General features: G+C 47.8%; 1 protein-coding gene across 2 annotated transcripts in view; it reads right to left on the bottom strand.

The window, feature by feature from the left end:
- LOC140850986 (probable RNA-dependent RNA polymerase 5) overlaps window positions 1–18989 on the bottom strand; it is a 39795-nt gene that overhangs the window by 1150 nt on the left and 19656 nt on the right. For both annotated transcript variants that reach the window (XM_073254643.1, XM_073254644.1), the window contains 3 exons: window positions 3517–3662; window positions 2333–2495; window positions 1175–1328 (listed from right to left, as the gene is read on the bottom strand). In XM_073254643.1, the coding sequence (XP_073110744.1) occupies window positions 1175–1328; window positions 2333–2495; window positions 3517–3662 (463 nt within the window). The remainder of the gene's footprint in view (window positions 1–1174; window positions 1329–2332; window positions 2496–3516; window positions 3663–18989) is intronic.

Here is an 18989-nt window from a genome sequence, read left to right as displayed (position 1 = left end):
GGGCTGTAAAGGTTGCTGGAGGGCCAAAGGAGGGACTCTGCCCTTCTCCCAATCAAAATAGGGATGGACACCTCCGACAACAATTTGGTAGCCTTCGGTGATAATTTGATAGTCCTCTCTCCCTCTCCCTCTCTTTTCCTCTCTCACGTTCCTCTCCCCTGCCCTTGCAACCATGTTGGGCATGGTCCACCAGCCTTCACCATCTCTCCCCCTCCCTTTTTCCCTCTCCTTCTCCCTCCCCTTCTCCTCTCTCTCTTTTCAGCTCTTACGTTCTTCCTCTCCCTTGCCCTCTGCCGACACGAGGGCATGTACCAAACCATGCCACCAACTGACCGGTCTAGGCCCAGTACCAGCACAACAAACCTTGCATCAGTTGCATGCTAGTATGGCATATTACCTGTTTTGTTAGAGGTTTAAGCAAAGACTAATTTGGTGTGCCATTGACATCCAGACAAAGAAGCTAGAATAGAAGCTAGCCACTATCGGGGGGTACAACAATATGTTGAATGACAAGAAATATCAGGTGTACATTCTTTTTCCAAACTATAGAAGGTTATGCAAGATTTAATTATTAGAGCTACCATCCAGACAGAATTCCTTTGCTTGATAACAAAAATTATACTTGTGTCCTACCATACCATACCAAACATTCATAGAACAATTATATGTTAATAAACATCATATATGCATGTAGCCTCCATATCATGATAGGGCGTAAGACAATTATGGGGTTATTTCTCCTAAAAAAAAAAAGAGTAAAATTTGATGCCAGTAGAACAAATCATGAAGAGATGGTTATCACGATATATGATAGAAAGCTATCACAAGAATTTAAAAGTACAACCACTGAATCATGGTCTGATGCTATCACTTTCAAGCATATAAAGCTCATGACCATAAACATTTAGCATCTGTTGTATACAACAGCAGCTTTTCTTGACAAGGATATTAGTGTGACTCCATATCCATATAATTGCAAAAATAATTGTATGAGGCTATAAGCCATTGTCAAAAGTAGGGTGTAGAATCAGCTTTCGGAAACCAATTTTGTTTATGAGAATCGCTCAAGTATTTATATGCCATTTTAGATAGGCTTCTTTTGTTGAAAACCTGATTTTGTAAAATGTGATGCATACTCAGAACTAGTTGTGCAGGGCTAGAAAGCACGACTTACCATTGGACGGACGATCCTCTGTTTGAGATGATTTCACCTTCTCATAGATCAATCCAAATATGGATTTTGATTCATATACCTTGTCCTTGTCCAAATATTTCTTCTCCATGAAATTTGGAAACTGGTCGGGCTTCAGCTCACTGGGAACTTCAATCTGCTTTGGAGAATGAAGAATAAGTGGAAGTTCCTTATATTGCTAGTAAAGACAATTTTGAGCAGAAAGAGCATAAGCTCATCATAAACACATACTTGTTTACAATCTGGCTCGCGATCCACTGATACACAAATATAGAACAACTTTGAAATCAGAAAAGCAAAATTTATAAAGGACATTCTAGTTGGTTATTCAGAATCAGGACTTTTTGCAATATTTGGCCTATTCAAAATTGCACATAGCTGCCTTCTAGCTTCAAAAGGACACTCCTTTCATACACATGTTATTGAGATTTATAACACAGTGAACTGTAAGAAGAAAGAGGCTTTATTTGGATGCTTGCAGAAGACAAATCTTTTATCCTTGATAGGCATAGAAATGGAATAAAGCTTAATTTCTTTTTTAAAAAAGAGAAAATATTGTTCTCCCATGCACTGCCTACATGGTACACAATACTACAGCACACATCACTAGTGTTTTTTTGGTTAGAAAGATAAAAAATGCAACTACCTTTTCCCCTGTTCATTGGTAAATGGAGGCAGTTTTTGTTCATCTGAAAATGAAGTTGGGATAAGAAGGTTGGAACCCCTGGATAGCAGGGGTAAGTTATATGGTGTCAAACCATATACCTAATTAGTCAGTTATGTGGTGTCAAATCAAATTTGACCAGGGAAGTTCAGGAGTGAAAAAAGGCTTGTTGAGGTGGGACAGGACCTCCTCCAGAATTTAATTTATCCTAGTTCCAAGATAAACCTAAGAAAAAATTACTGACACAGTACATAACAGAATATTTTCCTAGCTCCGTAACATAGCTTTCTAATAGGGCATTTAGTAATAACAGAATATTTGCCTAACTCATAAGATAGCTTTCTACTAGGGCACTTAGGGATAAGCAGATGCAAGTTTCTTTAAAAGGAACATTGTCATGGAGGCTGGTGGCCTTAAAAACAGTCTGAAACATAGCTTTTTTAAACAATGTCTTTGAATAGAACAGAGAAACTAACCTTCAGTCCATGTTTTGATGCATCTAGAGCATCATAATATATATCAACCAACTCAAGCATCTTTTCTCTTAATAATTGCTTTTGCTCAGCACATTCATCACCCAGCGTCAACAGCCTATCCATATACATCAGCCAACAATCTGCTGCCGTACCGATTGTGTAACTGGAATAAACATCACAATTTCCAAGACTTGGTATTTTAAACTATGAGAGAAAGATAAATAAAGATTAGATCAGAAAAAAGTATAAATCAAATCTGGAAGAACAAGTATAAACTATAGATGCATCCAACCATCAAATTCTTCAAAGATAAGGATTCAGGAGACTTGGCTTCTGCAATGCACAAAGAAGATGAAGCCAAAAAACAAACATTGGTGGATAATTAGGCCATTGGATGAGCAAAGGAAGAAGGGGTGGCTACCATGTAACCAAGAAACATTACTAAGATGACTATCAAAAGGGAACATACTTTACTGTTTATAAATTTGACATGTTTTGGCAAGAACATATTTTGACTGTAGATGAGATGCCACAGAAATAATACAGATGAAGATAAGCATGCACAAATTGTTCAGTAACTGATTTGCATTTACGCCATAAGTAGATATAGCCAAAATCTTAATTCATTTCCATCAATATCTTATTCTACAAAAGAGACAAAATATTTTTCTACTCTCCATTCTTTTTAACTTTTTATAAGAATTCAGTGACTTCTCAGTCATTCTTCTTAAACATCAAATTTCTACCCATCCTATTCTTCTGAAGTGTGCAAGATTCACCTAAACTAACAATTTCCTTCATGATATAATCAGCAATAGGAACTAATTCACAGATATGAAAACACACATGCATTAGGAGACCCGACACCGCCTTCTACCTCAACCAGACCATGGTCCAAGATTACTAACTCTCTTGTGATTACTTTCAGCAATCAGGACAAATTGTCAGATACAATTTTAATCTGGATAATATGGCTCCTGATCCGACTGCTATAAATTTATCTTTCATGAAAGTTGGGAAAAAAAGGTAAATCAATTGTCATGGTGGTAAAAGAAGACTAGGAAATAAAATAAGCAAAACATTGAAATCCAGTATCCTACTTATTTCCCAACATGCGTAAACTTAATAGACATGAATGACTTAAAAATTGTGAAAACTATCAGAAATGGAAGACTTTGACATACCTGGGCTTAAATCTACTGATTAAGAATTGATCAAAGAGCTCGCTTTCTAATTCTGTATTGGAAAACTGAGTAGGCTTTGTCTGAGTAACTTTTATCCTTGGAGCTGTACGAACCCATGGTTTGCTAGCTCTAAAATATTTTAATAACTGAAAAAAAACAAATGTAAATATAATCATTGACCAATAAAAATAAAACAAATTTATTGTCATCCTGGAACGCTGAAGATAATTATGATTCCACATACACAAGATGATCCAAAAGATAATTTTACAGAAAACTGAAAGAACAATAATGAAAAAAAAAGTTTAGCAATGGCATGTAACAGTTAAATTAATATATCATTACTCCACAGCATCACATACATTCAATCATAACTTCTCTATAATAACATTATATTCAAAATGATAAGGAGCCAAGTCAAGGTTAAAATTTATGCAAGCAGAATTCCAATAAGACCAAGGATCACAAACTGAGGGCCATGCAAAAGTTGATTCAATACTCTTCTCACTAGCAATGTGATAAATAATGAACAACTTCAGATGTGGCCAGATTTTTAGGATAATAAAAACCCAGCTTTCTCTATGGGAATTTATGGGTTCCTTAAGTGCATGGAGGACATGGATGACCCGTAGAATGGAAATAGGGGAAGTGACAGAGTGGTGACAATAGCACAATCATCGATAGGGATCAAACAAGGAGGTGCACACCCAAAGTTGCAAGATGATGGGCTAAGGCACAAAAGCCACAAGAAGAGCTCTACCTTCCTTGCACTGTCCCAAATTTGAGCCTTCCAACCGCCCACCAAGCTCTCCTTCCAGCTTCTTTTTCTCAGTCCATTAATTTTTTCCACATTTTCTTCTTAGCTTGAGTCATAAGAGGGGATGATTTTTGGTTTGGGTGGGATGGGAGGGGTTGGGCAGGGTGGTGGTGTATGTTTGTAATCAATGCTAGTGCATATGATGACTTTTCTCCTCGAGGAAGAAAATCTACCCAACAACTGACACGGTAGGAAAGAAAGAAGGGGTGATATCTGATATGATCGACAAGGTTTCACTTCAAAGATCAACATGCAAATAGCAGTAAATTGAATTGAAGAACCTTCACTTGGTGAAGGAAATTCTCTCGAAAAAAAAATTATTAATATCTCCAAAGGCTACCCCCTTATAATGCATTATATGCATATTCATACCCGAAATAGGACTCGACAATAAGGAAAGATGCTAGAGTTATTCTACCACAAATATGAAAACTATAAAACTTCATATTGTCCCTAATTGAAAATTTATACGAAAATTCGAAGAAATCTGCTGGCACTAGAGTTATTGAAGTCTTCGCCCACAAATCTACTGGCTCCTATGCTGCTTGGCATGGTCTAGTTGGTCGTAGTACTTGTTGGCTGTACTCTATACTTCATCAACAACAAAGTAGCAAGATAGGAGAAAGAAGCAACAACAAAGAACTCTAACAGAACAATGGAGAATACAACTAGAAATTTTATTCAAGTCAAGATACTATTTAACATGGCTAGGTACTCCTATTTATAGTTGTAGGATCTTGTGAACCTACCCACAAATGTATTCACATTCATTTCTTGCTTAAAAGATAAAAGCGCTTCACAAATAAGAAAAAAATATTTTTCCTTAGTATGCTAGGATTTGATTTGATGCACATGGATATTCTCTATAATATGCCTCTTGATTGGATAAGATCTCTAACTCATAATGATGTCAAGTCCTTCCAAATATGCCAACTAGATTTTATGGATACCAGCCTTATTTAATTAGACCGCTAGAATTATTTTCCAGTCTATAGCAGCCTTTAAAAACTTAGACCCAGACCTAGTATTAAACCCCATTGTTCCTTTGGCCAATACTTTCTATAACATGAGGTGAGACAAGCTCACTTAGTTCCCATAAGCAGCCCCTTATAAGGGCTTATCAAGCAAACACATGGCCCAGCAGCCCTTAAAGGCTTAAACCATAGAAGGTAGTAGCAGAATTTTCTGAACCATCCCGAATCGGACGGTTTAGGCCACGCCGAACCGTACCAGCAGGAAACCAGTCTGATTCCGGCATATGAAACAGCATGACGGAGTCTCGAAGGGAGGGAGAAGAAATAGAGGAAAAAGGGGGAGAAGGAGAGGGAGAGCAAGATAGGGCCTCCGACAGAGGCCATCCGAGCTTGGTAATGGTGGAGGGAGGGAAGGAGAGAGGGGGAGATCGAGAGATCGGGGTTATCGGATCACCGGAGGGATGCCGACACTGACATGACTTCTCCGATGGCCGACAAGCGAGTGTTGAGGGTGGTTGAGGCCGGACGAGCCGAGGATAGCCTCTGCCCTTCTTCCATGCGGAACAGCGGTTCGCCCCTGTTCTTTTTTTTTTTTTTGATTTTTAACAAGCAAAGTCGGCAACTTGGTTGTCGACTTCACCTTATTTTTTTTTTTAATTTCAATTGAAGTTTGACAAATTGTTTGCTGACTTTAGCCGAATTAAAAAAAAAAAAAAAAAAGGTGAACTCAGCAACAATTTGCCGACTTCGCCCATTATAACAAAAAAAATCGAAATAGGGGCAAACCTCTGTTTCGAATCTGGCCTCCTCCAGCCTTAGCTGCCTCCGCTCTCTCGAAGCTGGCTCGCTGACAGTCGAAGAGCTCGCGGCGACGTCGCCGCCCGTCCAAAGGCCTTCGAGAGCCTCCATTGAACCGATGAGTTCTCCGTCTCTCTTCTTCCCTCCCTCTGACCTTACCAAGTTCGGAAAGAGCTCCAACGGCAGCTGGAGGCCCTCTCTTCCTTTCCCTCTTCCCCTACCTCTCTCCCTCTCCTCCCCCCTCTTCCTCTCTTTTTCTCTGTCGTGTTAGTTTGCGCCGGTTCGGTCCAGTGCGGACCCGTACCACCTCATACCATCGGTCGGCTGACACGGGTCCTGATTCCAGCTCTGGGAACCTTAGGTAGTAGCATAATTTTTTAAGATTATACCCTAAGGTCATGTTAATATTTCCTTTATTTGGTTATAGTCAAGGAAAATTGAGATGTAAAATGCCTATTATATCCTCCCACATTAACGAACAGTTCAATCTATAACATGAGGTGAGACAAGTAAACTTAGTTCCAGAAACTGCCCTTTCTAAGGGCTTATCAGGCAAACTCATGGCCTAGTAGTCCTTTAACCCTATAAGCTAGTAGCATATTTTTTCTAAGATTATACCCTAAGGCCATGTTAGTTTAGTATTTTCTTTGTTTGGTTTCCAGTTGAGGAAAATTGAGGTGTAAAATGCCACTTATATCCTTCCAAATCAACGACCAATTCAATTTAGAATATACCCTGAATACAAGAGAGAGCAATCTCCATATCCATATTTTCTGATATTGCAAGTCAAATTTTCTGACACTTATGTACTTGACACACATGTACCATGTCCAAGTAACTCTGGTGGTAGAACTATTAAAAACTTAAATTAAGCAAGCGGCCACCATGACAAACACAAGCAAATCCAAGCACTTTAGAGCTACCAATAAAGCTTTTGCCTCTATGTGAATCACCAGGATGATAGTTTTGTACCATGTAACAACTTACAACTATGTTAAACATGCGGCATTAAAGCAGCAACTAGCTATGCAAGTATCTCTGTCCTTGCACAAGTCTAACTTTATAAATAATCTCTATGCAAAAAGTAGCAAAAGGGGTTACACAGATAGAGGGGCGAGGGCAAAGAACATACAAATAAGAGGAATGACATGATATAAAGTTGAGAAAGAAAAGACACCTCCATACTTGAGGATGAGCAAACTAAACCATGTTATATTGCTCAAGTCAGATTGGTCAGAGGCCTAACTGACTAGAAACACCCCACAACATGAATCTTTAACAATTTTTGTGCATATCAAATATTTGGCACATCTGTTGGGAAAAGGTATGGAATGTGGACGCATTTTAGCTTTTGATAATGGTTAGGCTTCTAATTTTTTCTGGTGGGAACTTTTCAACCCACTGCTTCTTTGCCACTTTCTTCTGTTTGGTTTTTGCTGAAGTCTCCATTGTTGTCTTTTAGTAAAAAAATATTACATCAAGCTTTGTTGCATTTTATTTTTCTTTAGTATTTTCCATGTTTTCAAGATTCTGATGAAACTTGGTCTATACAAGTCTGACTATTACCTATTTGAACCATTAAAAATTTACTGTTGCCGCCAAAACTAATGCATCTTTTCAATCACCTCAGTATTGGGTCATCTAGCCTGAGGTTAGCTGGTTGTCATCCCTCTCCGCTTGTACTAGGCCTATTGTTCAAACACTAATTATAGCATCCCCATCAATTACTCAAAAACACTTGTAATTAGGTTATGTCTAGGTTAGACTTGTGGCTTACAAATCAAGAAAGCAACAGAGTACACTGTAATCTTAATAGCAATAAGAGAGACCCTTTTACCTTTTGCTTTTGTTCATTCAGGCATTCAAGATTTAAGACAGTAGTCAAATCCCATCAAGAAATAAACACTCCTAAGATTATACACCAGAACTAGATGCCAAAAAATTGCTGGTCATGAATATTGTTGTACATAGCATATCTCAAGACTTTAAGGAAATTCACATACTTCAGCATGCTGCTAAATAAAAATGAGAAGCGATTTGTTATGTTGATAAGTTCACGAAGTTTACAACCATAACACCATCCAGCCTTTCACCAACCATTTGGGTCAGCAAGTAGAACAAACTATTCAAAAAAGAGAAATAGGAATTCAAATCTGCCTAGCTTACTGTCAGGAAAAACTATAAATTAAGGTTTTCTTGTAAATAGTCAAAGTGAGTAGAATGGATTATATCTGCCTCTGTCAGGCTCACTTAAGTTGATTCAGATCCAAACCCTAGTCTACTTGACTGGCTCTCTTAATTATCTAAAGAGGATCTCACTTTCTTCAATGAAAAGGTAATATTGGTGCAAAAATCCGCTTGCGTCGGAGAAGCTGGAGTCGAGGGAGTCGCGGTCGCCGCCGGGACCTGCAAAGGAAGTCTAAACCGGAGGTGGGGTTGCTCCGGCAAGACCCTCCGACGCTCAAGTCAGTTCTCTGCCTCAACAAGAATAGAGTGCTCGAACGAAAATTTTAGCAAAGTTTTAGGATAGAAAATAAAGCTTAGAGAATAACGTATCTGGGACCCCCTTTTATAGGCGGAGGGGGCAGCAGACTGATAGCGACATCTGTAACCGTCTGGCAGTGGGCTGCCCAGGATCAGGCGGAGTTTGTTGCGAAGAGTAGTGGAGTGGACCCGTGGCTATCACCGGGGCGTGCCACGTGGAGTCTGCCGCGGGGACTGGAGCGGCGCCCGTTGTCGCGACTTGCCATAGGATGGAAGAATCACGCGGTATCCGTCGCAGGAAGTGGGGCAGTGCCGTGGCCGTTAGTGCGGCCTGCCAGGGAGTGATGGAGCCGCGTAGAATCCGCCGCAGGGGGTGGAGCAGAATCGTGGCCGTTACTACGGCCTGCCAGGGAGTAATGGAGCCGTGTAGGATCCGCCGCAGGGAGTGGAGCAGAGTCGTGGCCGTTACTACGGCCTGCCAGGGGGTCCAGACTTGTCGGCAAAAGTTCGGTTGGAGTCTGTAGCTGGAGTTGGGAGCGAAGTCCAGTTCCTGTAGGAGCTCGGACGAGGTCTTCCTGCAGTCGAAGTTGGGGGTGCAATCCGGCTCCCGTAGGAGTCCAGACGAAGTTTGTCCGTAGCCAGGATCGTGGGCGGAGCCCGGCTCCCGTAGGAGTCCGGGCGAAGTCTACCTACAATTAAAGTCAGGGACGAAGTTCGGCTCCCTTAGGAGTCCGGATGAAGTTTACCTGTAAGCGAAGTTGTGGGCGGAGCCCGACTCCCGTGGGAGTTCGGGCGAAGCCTTCCCGCAGCCGAGGTCGAGGACGGATCCCGACTCCCATGGGAGTCGGGCGAAGCCTTCCAGCAGTTGAGGTTGGGGATGGAGTCCGGCTCCCGTAGGAGTCCGGACGAAGTCTGCCTGTGGCTGGAGTCGGAGACGAGATCTAGCTCCCGTAGGAGTCCGGTCGAAGTCTACCTGCAATTAAAGTCAGGGACGAAGTTCGACTCCCTTAAGAGTCCGGACGAAGTTTACCTGTAAGTGAAGTCGTGGGCGGAGTCCGGCTCCCGTAGGAGTCCGGACGAAGTCTGCCTGCGGTAGAAGTCGGGAGCGAAGTCCGGCTCCCGTAGGAGTCCGGACGGAGTCTTCTTGCAGCCGGAGCTGGGGACGAGGTCCGGCTCCCGTAGGAGTCCGGGCAGAGTCTACCTGCAATTAAAGTTAGGAACGAAGTTCGGCTCCCTTAAGAGTCCGGACGAAGTTTACCTGTAAGCGAAGTCGTGGGCGGAGCCCGGCTCCCGTAGGACTACGGACGAAGCCTTCCCGCAGCCGAGGTCAAGGACGGAGCCCAGCTCCCATGGGAGTCCGGGCGAAGCCTTCCAGCAGTTGAGGTTGGGGACGGAGTCCGGCTCCCGTAGGAGTCCGGACGAAGTCTGCCTGTGGCTGGAGTCGAAGACGAGATCTGGCTCCCGTAGGAGTCCGATCGAAGTCTACCTGCAATTAAAGTCAGGGACGAAGTTCGGCTCCCTTAAGAGTCCGGACGAAGTTTACCTGTAAGCGAAGTCGTGGGCGGAGCCCGGCTCCCGTAGGAGTACGGGCGAAGCCTTCCCGCAGCCGAGGTCGAGGACGGAGCCCGGCTCCCATGGGAGTCCGGGTGAAGCCTTCCAGCAGTTGAGGTTGGGGATGGAGTCCGGCTCCCGTAGGAGTCCGGACGAAGTCTGCCTATGGCTGGAGTCGAAGACGAGATCTGGCTCCCGTAGGAGTCCGGTCGAAGTCTACCTGCAATTAAAGTCAGGGACGAAGTTCGGCTCCCTTAAGAGTCCGGACGAAGTTTACCTGTAAACGAAGTCGTGGGCAGAGCCCGGCTCCCGTAGGAGTACGGGCGAAGCCTTCCCGCAGCCGAGGTCGAGGACGGAGCCCGGCTCCCATGGGAGTCCGGGCGAAGCCTTCCAGCAGTTGAGGTTGGGGATGGAGTCCGGCTCCCGTAGGAGTCCGGACGAAGTCTGCCTGTGGCTGGAGTCGACGAGATCTGGCTCCCGTAGGAGTCCGATCGAAGTCTACCTGCAATTAAAGTCAGGGATGAAGTTCGGCTCCCTTACGAGTCCGGACGAAGTTTACCTGTAAGCGAAGTCGTGGGCGGAGCCCGGCTCCCGTAGGAGTACGGACGAAGCCTTCCCGCAGCCGAGGTCGAGGACGGAGCCCGGCTCCCATGGGAGTCCGGGCGAAGCCTTCCAGCAGTTGAGGTTGGAGATGGAGTCCGACTCCCGTAGGAGTCCGGACGAAATCTGCCTGTGGCTAGAGTCGAAGACGAGATCTGGCTCCCGTAGGAGTCCGGTCGAAGTCTACCTGCAATTAAAGTCAGGGACGAAGTTCGGCTCCCTTAAGAGTCCGGATGAAGTTTACCTGTAAGCGAAGTCGTGGGCGGAGCCCGGCTCCCGTAGGAGTACGAGCGAAGCCTTCCCGCAACCGAGGTCGAGGACGGAGCCCGGCTCCCATGGGAGTCCGGGCGAAGCCTTCCAGCAGTTGAGGTTGGGGATGGAGTCCGGCTCCCGTAGGAGTCCGGACGAAGTCTGCCGTGGCTGGAGTCGAAGACGAGATCTGACTCCCGTAGGAGTCCGATCGAAGTCTACCTGCAATTAAAGTCAGGGACAAAGTTCGGCTCCCTTAAGAGTCCGGACGAAGTTTACCTGCAATTGGAGTCGTGGGCGGAGTCCGACTCCCGTAGGAGTCCGGACGAAGTCTGCCTGCGGTTGAAGTCAGGGACAGTTCGGCTCAAGGACGAAGTTTACCTGCAATTGGAGTCGTGGGTGGAGTCCAGCTCCCGTAGGAGTCCGGACGAAGTCTGCCTGCGGTTGAAGTCAGAAGCGAAGTCCGGCTCCTGTAGGAGTCCGAACGGAGTCTTCTTGCAGCCGGAGCTGGAGATGAGGTCCGGCTCCCGCAGGAGTCCGGACAGAGTCTTTCTGCAATTAAAGTCAGGTGCGAAGTCCGGCTCCCATAGGAGTCCGGGCATCGCGAAGAATCCGGTCGACGCCGGCGGGGTCCTGCCCGTCGGCAAGACTTGGGAGTGTGGCGGAGGCTCGACCGCCTGGGGGGTTTGAAGAGACGTTGCCGGAGGTCGAAAGTCAGTTGGATCCTCGGAGGGTCACCTCCGTCAAGAACTTCGGCTGGGGTGTATTTTATACCCAACACCAGTCCCCCTACTTCCGAGTTCGAATTTCGAATGAAGTACAGAGAAATTTTCGCAGCCGAAGTTATCCCCTTGAATCCTGTGCACGATCGCCCTCGAAAATCTTGGCATTTAATGCGCACATGCCGGAGCCTTTTTTCGATTAGGACGACCCGAAAAGTCTTTTCGGAATCCCCCCAGGACGCGATCCTAAGCGTCACGCCATAAAAATCCACGAACGGTCAACCCTATGCCGCGGTGAGTGGGACACGTGGTGGGTACTGGTTGGCCTAGGGACATCTGCCACCATAATTGCGCCAGGCTCCTTTGCCTATTTAAGCCCCCGCCTTTCCTCCGGGGGCTTCACTTTGCCTGTGGGTCGACGCCTTTCTTCCGCCTGAGAGCCTAGCCGCTCAGCCACTCCATCGGTGCCCCTTCCGACTCCGAGCGTCCTTTGCGCCGGTCCTTGCCATCTCCACCGGCTCTCCGTCGTCTTCGGTCCCCCGAGTCTCTCCGAGGGGTTCTACCGCCGGGGCCCCCGCCCCGGAGACCAGCCTCGAGAAGATGCCACGGACTAGGAAGAGTGCGAGGAGAATAGTGGTCTACGAGTTCTCCAGTTGTCAAACTGCCGCTGAGGGTTCTCGTCGCCTTAAAGGGGGCTCGAGGGAGAATTCCTTCAACAACAGGGGTTTAATAACAGGGACAACCGGTGAAGGCGTTCCACCTGAGAACTTCGGAGTAGCTGAACGGGGCGACACCGGTAAAGGGGGCAGAGCTGTCGTCACAAGCCGTGGCGGGATCCTTGATGTCGTCGGGGCCGAGGGACCAGAAGTGGTCGGCGCCGTCGGTGGGGCAGTAGAACTTGTTGCGGGGACGGTGGAAGTAGCGCATGCCGACCTTGTCGGAACGCCTAAGACAGTGGTTGTCGCGGAGCACATGGTGGTGGCGCATATCTCCAGCGCCATTGCTGTCTCCGGGGTAACCCTGGTTCTTCTTGAAACAGGTCGTCGTCGCCGCTGTCGTTGCCTTTGCTGCTCCCTGAATTCTATCCCATCCTTTTCCCCCTAGGGTTGGGATTCTGGAGATGGGGCGGAACGAGGCAGGGGACGAGAGCCGAGAGGCTTATCACACGTACTGGAAAATGCTGCTGGGAAGGACAGAACTGGGAAGAGAAGTCTACAGCTTGAAGTGGCCTCCGGTGTATCCCTTTCGAGTTTTGTAATAATGTTTTCTTTTTCTGACCCTCCGGATCTTGTAACGTACAACTTGTTAATCGAAGAATGAGAAGGAGATTTTGTTACTTCGTCCGCACTTTGCGTCGAACTGTTGTCTACCGAATTTCTTTTCTTTATCATTGTTATTGTTGTATTCCTTTCTCTCTGTTTCTCTTCTTTTTCCCCTTTTCTCTCTTCTTCTTTTTTTCTTCTTTTTTTTTTTTTGACGTCGTCCGTAGATTTCCGGTAGTTGTCACGTCGGCTCGCCTTTCAGTTATCCTTCTCCTTCAACCTTAATGGCTCTATAGTGTATATTGGATGAATAATACTAGAAGGGAAATTTTTGCTACCTCTTATACCCACGTGTTGAATTGTCGCTTGCCGAGCTTCTTTTCGGCCTTCGCATCGTTCGGAGGTATCCGATTGCCATCGTATCGACACGTCCTTTTCGTCCGTGGTCACAGATTCGTCTGGGGCCACTCGGGTTTGGTGCCCCCCACCAGGGCTCGGGCTCGGAGGTCCGATCTTTCGTCACCCTGAGGAAGTCTCATCTCGGGCTTGTGTTGAGAGCTTTCTTGAGAGCTGGGGTCCTTGATAAGAACCCCAATCCTTGCTGAGACGGGGTTCTCTGCGTCTTTGACGCTGTTTGTATTCCATTCGTCACTGACGTAGTCCATCGCCTTCCTTTTTAGCCCCTCCACCCTTTTTCTTTTTCGAGTGGAATTTTTCCTCCGCTCTTGGTGGGGCTACGGGAGTTCGGCTCCTGTAAGCGAAGTCGGGACGAAGTCCGGTACTCGTGGGAGTCCGGACGGAGCGTGTCTGCAGTTGAAGTTGGAGACAGAGTCCGGCTCCCGTAGGAGTCCGGATGAAGTTTGTCTGCAATTGAAGTCGGAGATGAAGTCCGGCTCCCGTGGGAGTCCGGACAGAGTTTACCGGCGGTCGAAGTCGGGGATGAAGTCCGGCTCTCGTAGGAGTCCGGACGGAGTCTTATTGCGAAGGGGCCGCTGGGGAAGGTCCCCCTTTCCGATCTAAAGAGAACCGGACCTTCGACTTTGCTCGAGTTAGGGCGAGGTTCTCCTCCTATCCCTAACAGGACTGTGGGGGCGCATATGGACGTTGCAGGGCCTCTCCCCCCATCTGGTCTAAAGAGAACCGGGCCTTCGACTTTGCTCAAGTTAGGGCGAGGTTCTCCTCCTGTCCCTAACAGGGCTGTGGGGGCGCATATGGGCGTTGCAGGGCCTCTCCCCCCGTCCGGTCTAAAGAGAACCGGGCCTTCGACTTTGCTCAAGTTAGGACGAGGTTCTCCTCCTGTCCCTAACAGGGCTGTGGGGGCGCATATGGGCGTTGCAGGGCCTCTCCCTCCGTCCGGTCTAAAGAGAACCGGACCTTCGACTTTGCTCAAGTTAGGGCGAGGTTCTCCTCCTGTCCCTAACAGGGCTGTGGGGGCGCATATGGACGTTGCGGGGCCTCTCCCCCCATCTGATCTAAAGAGAACCGGGCCTTCGACTTTGTCGAGGCGAAGTTTCCCTCCTGCTTTCGATACAGTTTGTTTGGACTGCCCTGTCGATATAAGATAGTGCCAAGAGGGGAGACATGTAGATATGCAACTTTTATCTAAAATAAAGTTATTGGTAATACATCCGTAAGTTTTTTGAGCTCCATGGTCGCGGGAGGTCTGCTCCTCCGAGCTCCTTGAGGTAATAAGTTCCGGGCCGGACTACTTCTTTGACCTCATACGGGCCTTCTCAGTTCGGGGCGAGCTTCCCTCGATCCTGAAGTTGCGAGACAGCGGCTCGTCGAAGCACTAGATCACCTGCTCTAAAGACTTTATTCTTGACCCGGGAGTTGTAATAGCGAGCGACTTTCTGTCTGTAGACTGCCATTCGAACTTGAGCTACCTCCCGTCTTTCTTCCAGCAAGTCGAGATTGGCTTTAAGACCTTGCGAATTTTGATGTTCGTCAAATGCCACGACTCGTGCCGACGGGAGTTTAAGCTCAATCGGGATGACGGCCTCCGTTCCGAAGGCTAAAGCAAAGGGGGTCTCCCCCGTGGGCAGTCTTTGGGTAGTTCGATACGCCCACAACACATGATAAAGTTCGTCCGCCCAAGTTCCCTTCGCCTTTTCAAGTCTTGTCCTGATCCCCTGCAGAAGGGTTCTGTTAGTTACCTCAGCTTCGCCGTTCGCCTGAGGATAGGCTACTGATGTGAAGTTGTGGGAGATATTTAGATCTTCACAGAATTCGGCGAATCTTGCTCCCGCGAATTGCCGCCCATTATCAGTGATTAGGGTCCTGGGCAGACCGAACCTGCATATGATTGACTTCCAGACGAAATCTTGCACTTTTGCTTCTGTAATTTTTGCTAGTGGTTCGGCTTCAACCCATTTGGTGAAGTAGTCGATCGCCACGAGAAGGAACTTCCTCTGCCCCGATGCCATGGGAAAGGGTCCAAAGATGTCCATCCCCCATTGCGCAAAAGGTCATGGGGCACTCAAGGGTGTAAGCTCGGTGGCAGGCTGTCTCTGGATATTGGCATATCTCTGACATCGATCACACTTTCTGACATATTCAATCGAGTTATGATGCATTGTCGGTCAGTAGTATCCTTGACGGAGCAACTTGTGAGATAAAGATCTAGCCCCCAAATGGTTTCCGCAGATTCCTTCATGCACTTCCCACAAGGCGTAGTCAGCTTCCGAAGGCCGGAGACATTTTAAAAGGGGCAAAGAGTATGATCTCTTGTACAACTTGCCCTCATAAAGGATGTATCGGGAGGCTTGATTTCTGAGCTTCCGAGCCTTTTTTGCATCCTGAGGGAGAACTCCGTCTCTGAGATAGGTTATCAGTGGATCGATCCAGCTGGGCTCGTGGTCAATTTCCATCACGGGCCGCGATTCTTCCGTACTCGGGCACTTTAGAACTTCAAAAAGAACGCCCTTGGACAATTCGGCCGGAGCCAGCGTTGCCAGCTTGGAGAGATCGGCCATGGTATTTCCAACCTCGAAATTTGTCTGATGTTGAAGCTGCTGAAGGCGGGGACGAGCTCCTTTACCTTTTCAAGGTATTTAGCCATGCTGTCCTCCCGCGCTTCGTAGTTTCCGTTGACTTGTCCCACGACTAGTTGAGAGTCGCTGTGGACCTGGAGCCGATCTATCCCCAGCTCTTTGGCGATCCTCAGTCCTGCGATCAGAGCTTCATATTCTGCTCCATTGTTTGTTGCGGAGAACTCGAAGCGCAGAGCATACTCCGCGACGACTCCCTCTGGACTAATCAAGATCAGGCCCGCGCCTGCGCCTGACATATTAGAGGACCCGTCCACGTAGAGGGCCCAAAAGCAACCAGAGGGATCTGCCTCTTCTTTGGGGGAGTTCGGTCGGGATTTCGAGCCGTCAATTTTGCATAGTTCAGGTTCGGCCTCCTCTGAGATAGTACACTCCACTATGAAATCTGTCAATATCTAAACCTTCACTGCTGGCCTGGGTCGATAATTGATGTCGAATTCTGTGAGCTCGATCGCCCATTTTGCCATCCTCCCGGAGGCATCCGCCCGGTGCAGAATCGTCTTGATCGGTTGGTCGGTGAGCAGCATTACGGTGTGCCCTTGAAAGTAAGGTCGGAGCCTCCGGGCTGCAATCAACAAGGCGTAAGTCAGTTTTTCTAATTTGGTATATCTGGTCTCGGCGTCTCTCAACGCACGACTGACGTAGTTGATCGGCCGTTGGACTTTTGCTTCTTCTTTGACAAGGACTGCCGCAAGGCCATGGGAGAGACCACCAGGTACAGAAACAGTTCCTCTCCAAGCTCTGGCTTTGCCAATAGCGGGGGTGAGCCGAGGTAGCTCCTTAGTTCTTCGAACGTCTGTTGGCACTCAGGGGTCTAACAGAAGTTCTTCGGCTGTTTGAGAGTTTGGAAAAAGGGTAAGCACCGTTCGGCCGACCTTGCGACAAAGCGATTCAGGACTGCTACCCTCCCTGTAAGGCGCTGAACCTCTTTTATCGACCTTGGAGCGGTCATCTCCTGGATGGCGCGAATTTTCTCCGGATTGGCTTCAATTCCGCGCCCCGATACCATGAAGCCCAGGAACTTTCCTGAGGTCACTCCGAAAGCACATTTAGTCGGGTTCAGCTTCATTTTATATTTTCGGAGGGCGCTGAAGGTCTCTTCGAGATCTGCGACGTAGTTCATGGAAGATTTGCTTTTTACGAACATGTCGTCCACGTAGACCTCCATGTTGCGGCCGATCTGCTCCTTGAAGATTTTGTTCACCAACCGCTGGTAGATTGCGCTTGCATTTTTTAGGCCGAAAGGCATGACCCTGTAACAGTAAAGGCCACGGTTAGTAATGAAAGCAGTCTTTTCTTCATCTTCCGGCGCCATCCTGATCTGATTATAGCCGGAGAATGCATCCATGAAGGTGAGGAGCTCATGGCCCGAGGTCGCGTCCACCAGTTGATCAATTCTGGGCAGGGGGTAGCTGTCCTTGGGGCAGGCTTTATTCAGCTTTTTGAAGTCTATGCACATCCTCCACTTGCCGTTTGCTTTTTTGACTAGGACAACGTTGGAAATCCAATCAGGATAATTGACTTCCCTAATAAATCCGACCTTAAGGAGTTTGTCCACTTCCTCGACTATCGCCTTCTGCCTCTCTGGTGCATGACCTCAGATTTTTTCTTTCGTCGGTCGATGCTTGGGATCAACGGCCAAGCGGTGCTCCATGACTTCCGTGTCGATCCCCGGCATGTCCATCAGAACCCAAGCGAAGACGTCCGCATTCTTTCGTAGAAAATCGATGAGACGCATCCGCACCTCTTCCCCCAGGTTGGAGCCGATCATCGCCACATGCTCCGCATTCCCGTCGTTCAAAGGGATCGGTACCAGATCCTCAATTGGACCGCCCCTCTCTTCAGTGAGGTCGTCGCGAGCATCCAGCCCATCAACTGGACAGGGGTCGGATTGGTCGCTTCTTTGCAAGGCTATGTGGTAGCAGTGTCTGGCCAGGGCTTGGTCTCCTCGGACCTCTCCGATCCCCTGGTTGGTGGGAAATTTCAACTTCAAATGGTAGGTTGACACGACGGCTCGGAGAGCATTGAGGCCAGGTCGGCCGAGGATTGCGTTGTAGGCTGACGGCGCCTTCACCACCAAAAAATTCACCAGAACCCTGGATTGTCTTGGATATCGACCCGCAGCTACAGTCAAAGTCACCATTCCCTCCACCGGGACAGCGTCGCCGGTAAACCCTACTAGAGGGGAGGTAATCGACCTCAAATGGCCATCAAGGATGGACATTCTCGAAAAGACGTCGTAGAACAAAATGTCGGCCGAACTTCCATTGTCGACAAGAATGCGACGGACGTCGTAGTTTGCTATATTCAAGGAAACCACAACCGCGTCGTTATGAGGGAATTGGACTCCCTGAGCATCTTCTTCAGTGAAGGTTATGGGCTCCTCAATCTTTTGTCGCTTGGGGGGTACGGCCAGTACGTTGGTGGCTTCCTGCCGGGATCCTCCCGAGATGGTGTTGGCGAAATCCGTCGGAGGCCGATTGTCCGACCGCTCCATGCCGACGACCATTGTCGGAGGATGTGGGGCCTGGAAAACCAGAGGCGAGGCCGGAGTCTGAGATCTGGCCGCGGATCGCCGTGTGGATGCCTTACGGGGAGGCATCAGGCGAAGATCAAGTGGGGGAAGGAGGGTGGACGTCGGAGAAGATGACCAGAGGCGGTCCCATTGAGCGCTCCTTTAAGAACAAGGGTATTGCGAAGGTTCGAGCACCCTTCCTCTAGCGCAAATCCTGTTGGTGCAAAAATCCGCTTGCGTCGGAGAAGCTGAAGTCGAGGGAGTCGCGGTCGCCGCCGGGACCTGCAAAGGAAGTCTAAACCGGAGGTGGGGTTGCTCCGGCAAGACCCTCCGACGCTCAAGTCAGTTCTCTGCCTCAACAAGAATGGAGTGCTCGAATGAAAATTTTTGCAGAGTTTTGGGATAGAAAATAGAGCTTAGAGAATAACGTATCTGGGACCCCCTTTTATAG

Source organism: Elaeis guineensis, chromosome 3, assembly GCF_000442705.2.
Source record: "Elaeis guineensis isolate ETL-2024a chromosome 3, EG11, whole genome shotgun sequence".
Classification (NCBI taxonomy): domain Eukaryota; kingdom Viridiplantae; phylum Streptophyta; class Magnoliopsida; order Arecales; family Arecaceae; genus Elaeis; species Elaeis guineensis.
This window is presented reverse-complemented; position numbering and strand designations above follow the sequence as displayed.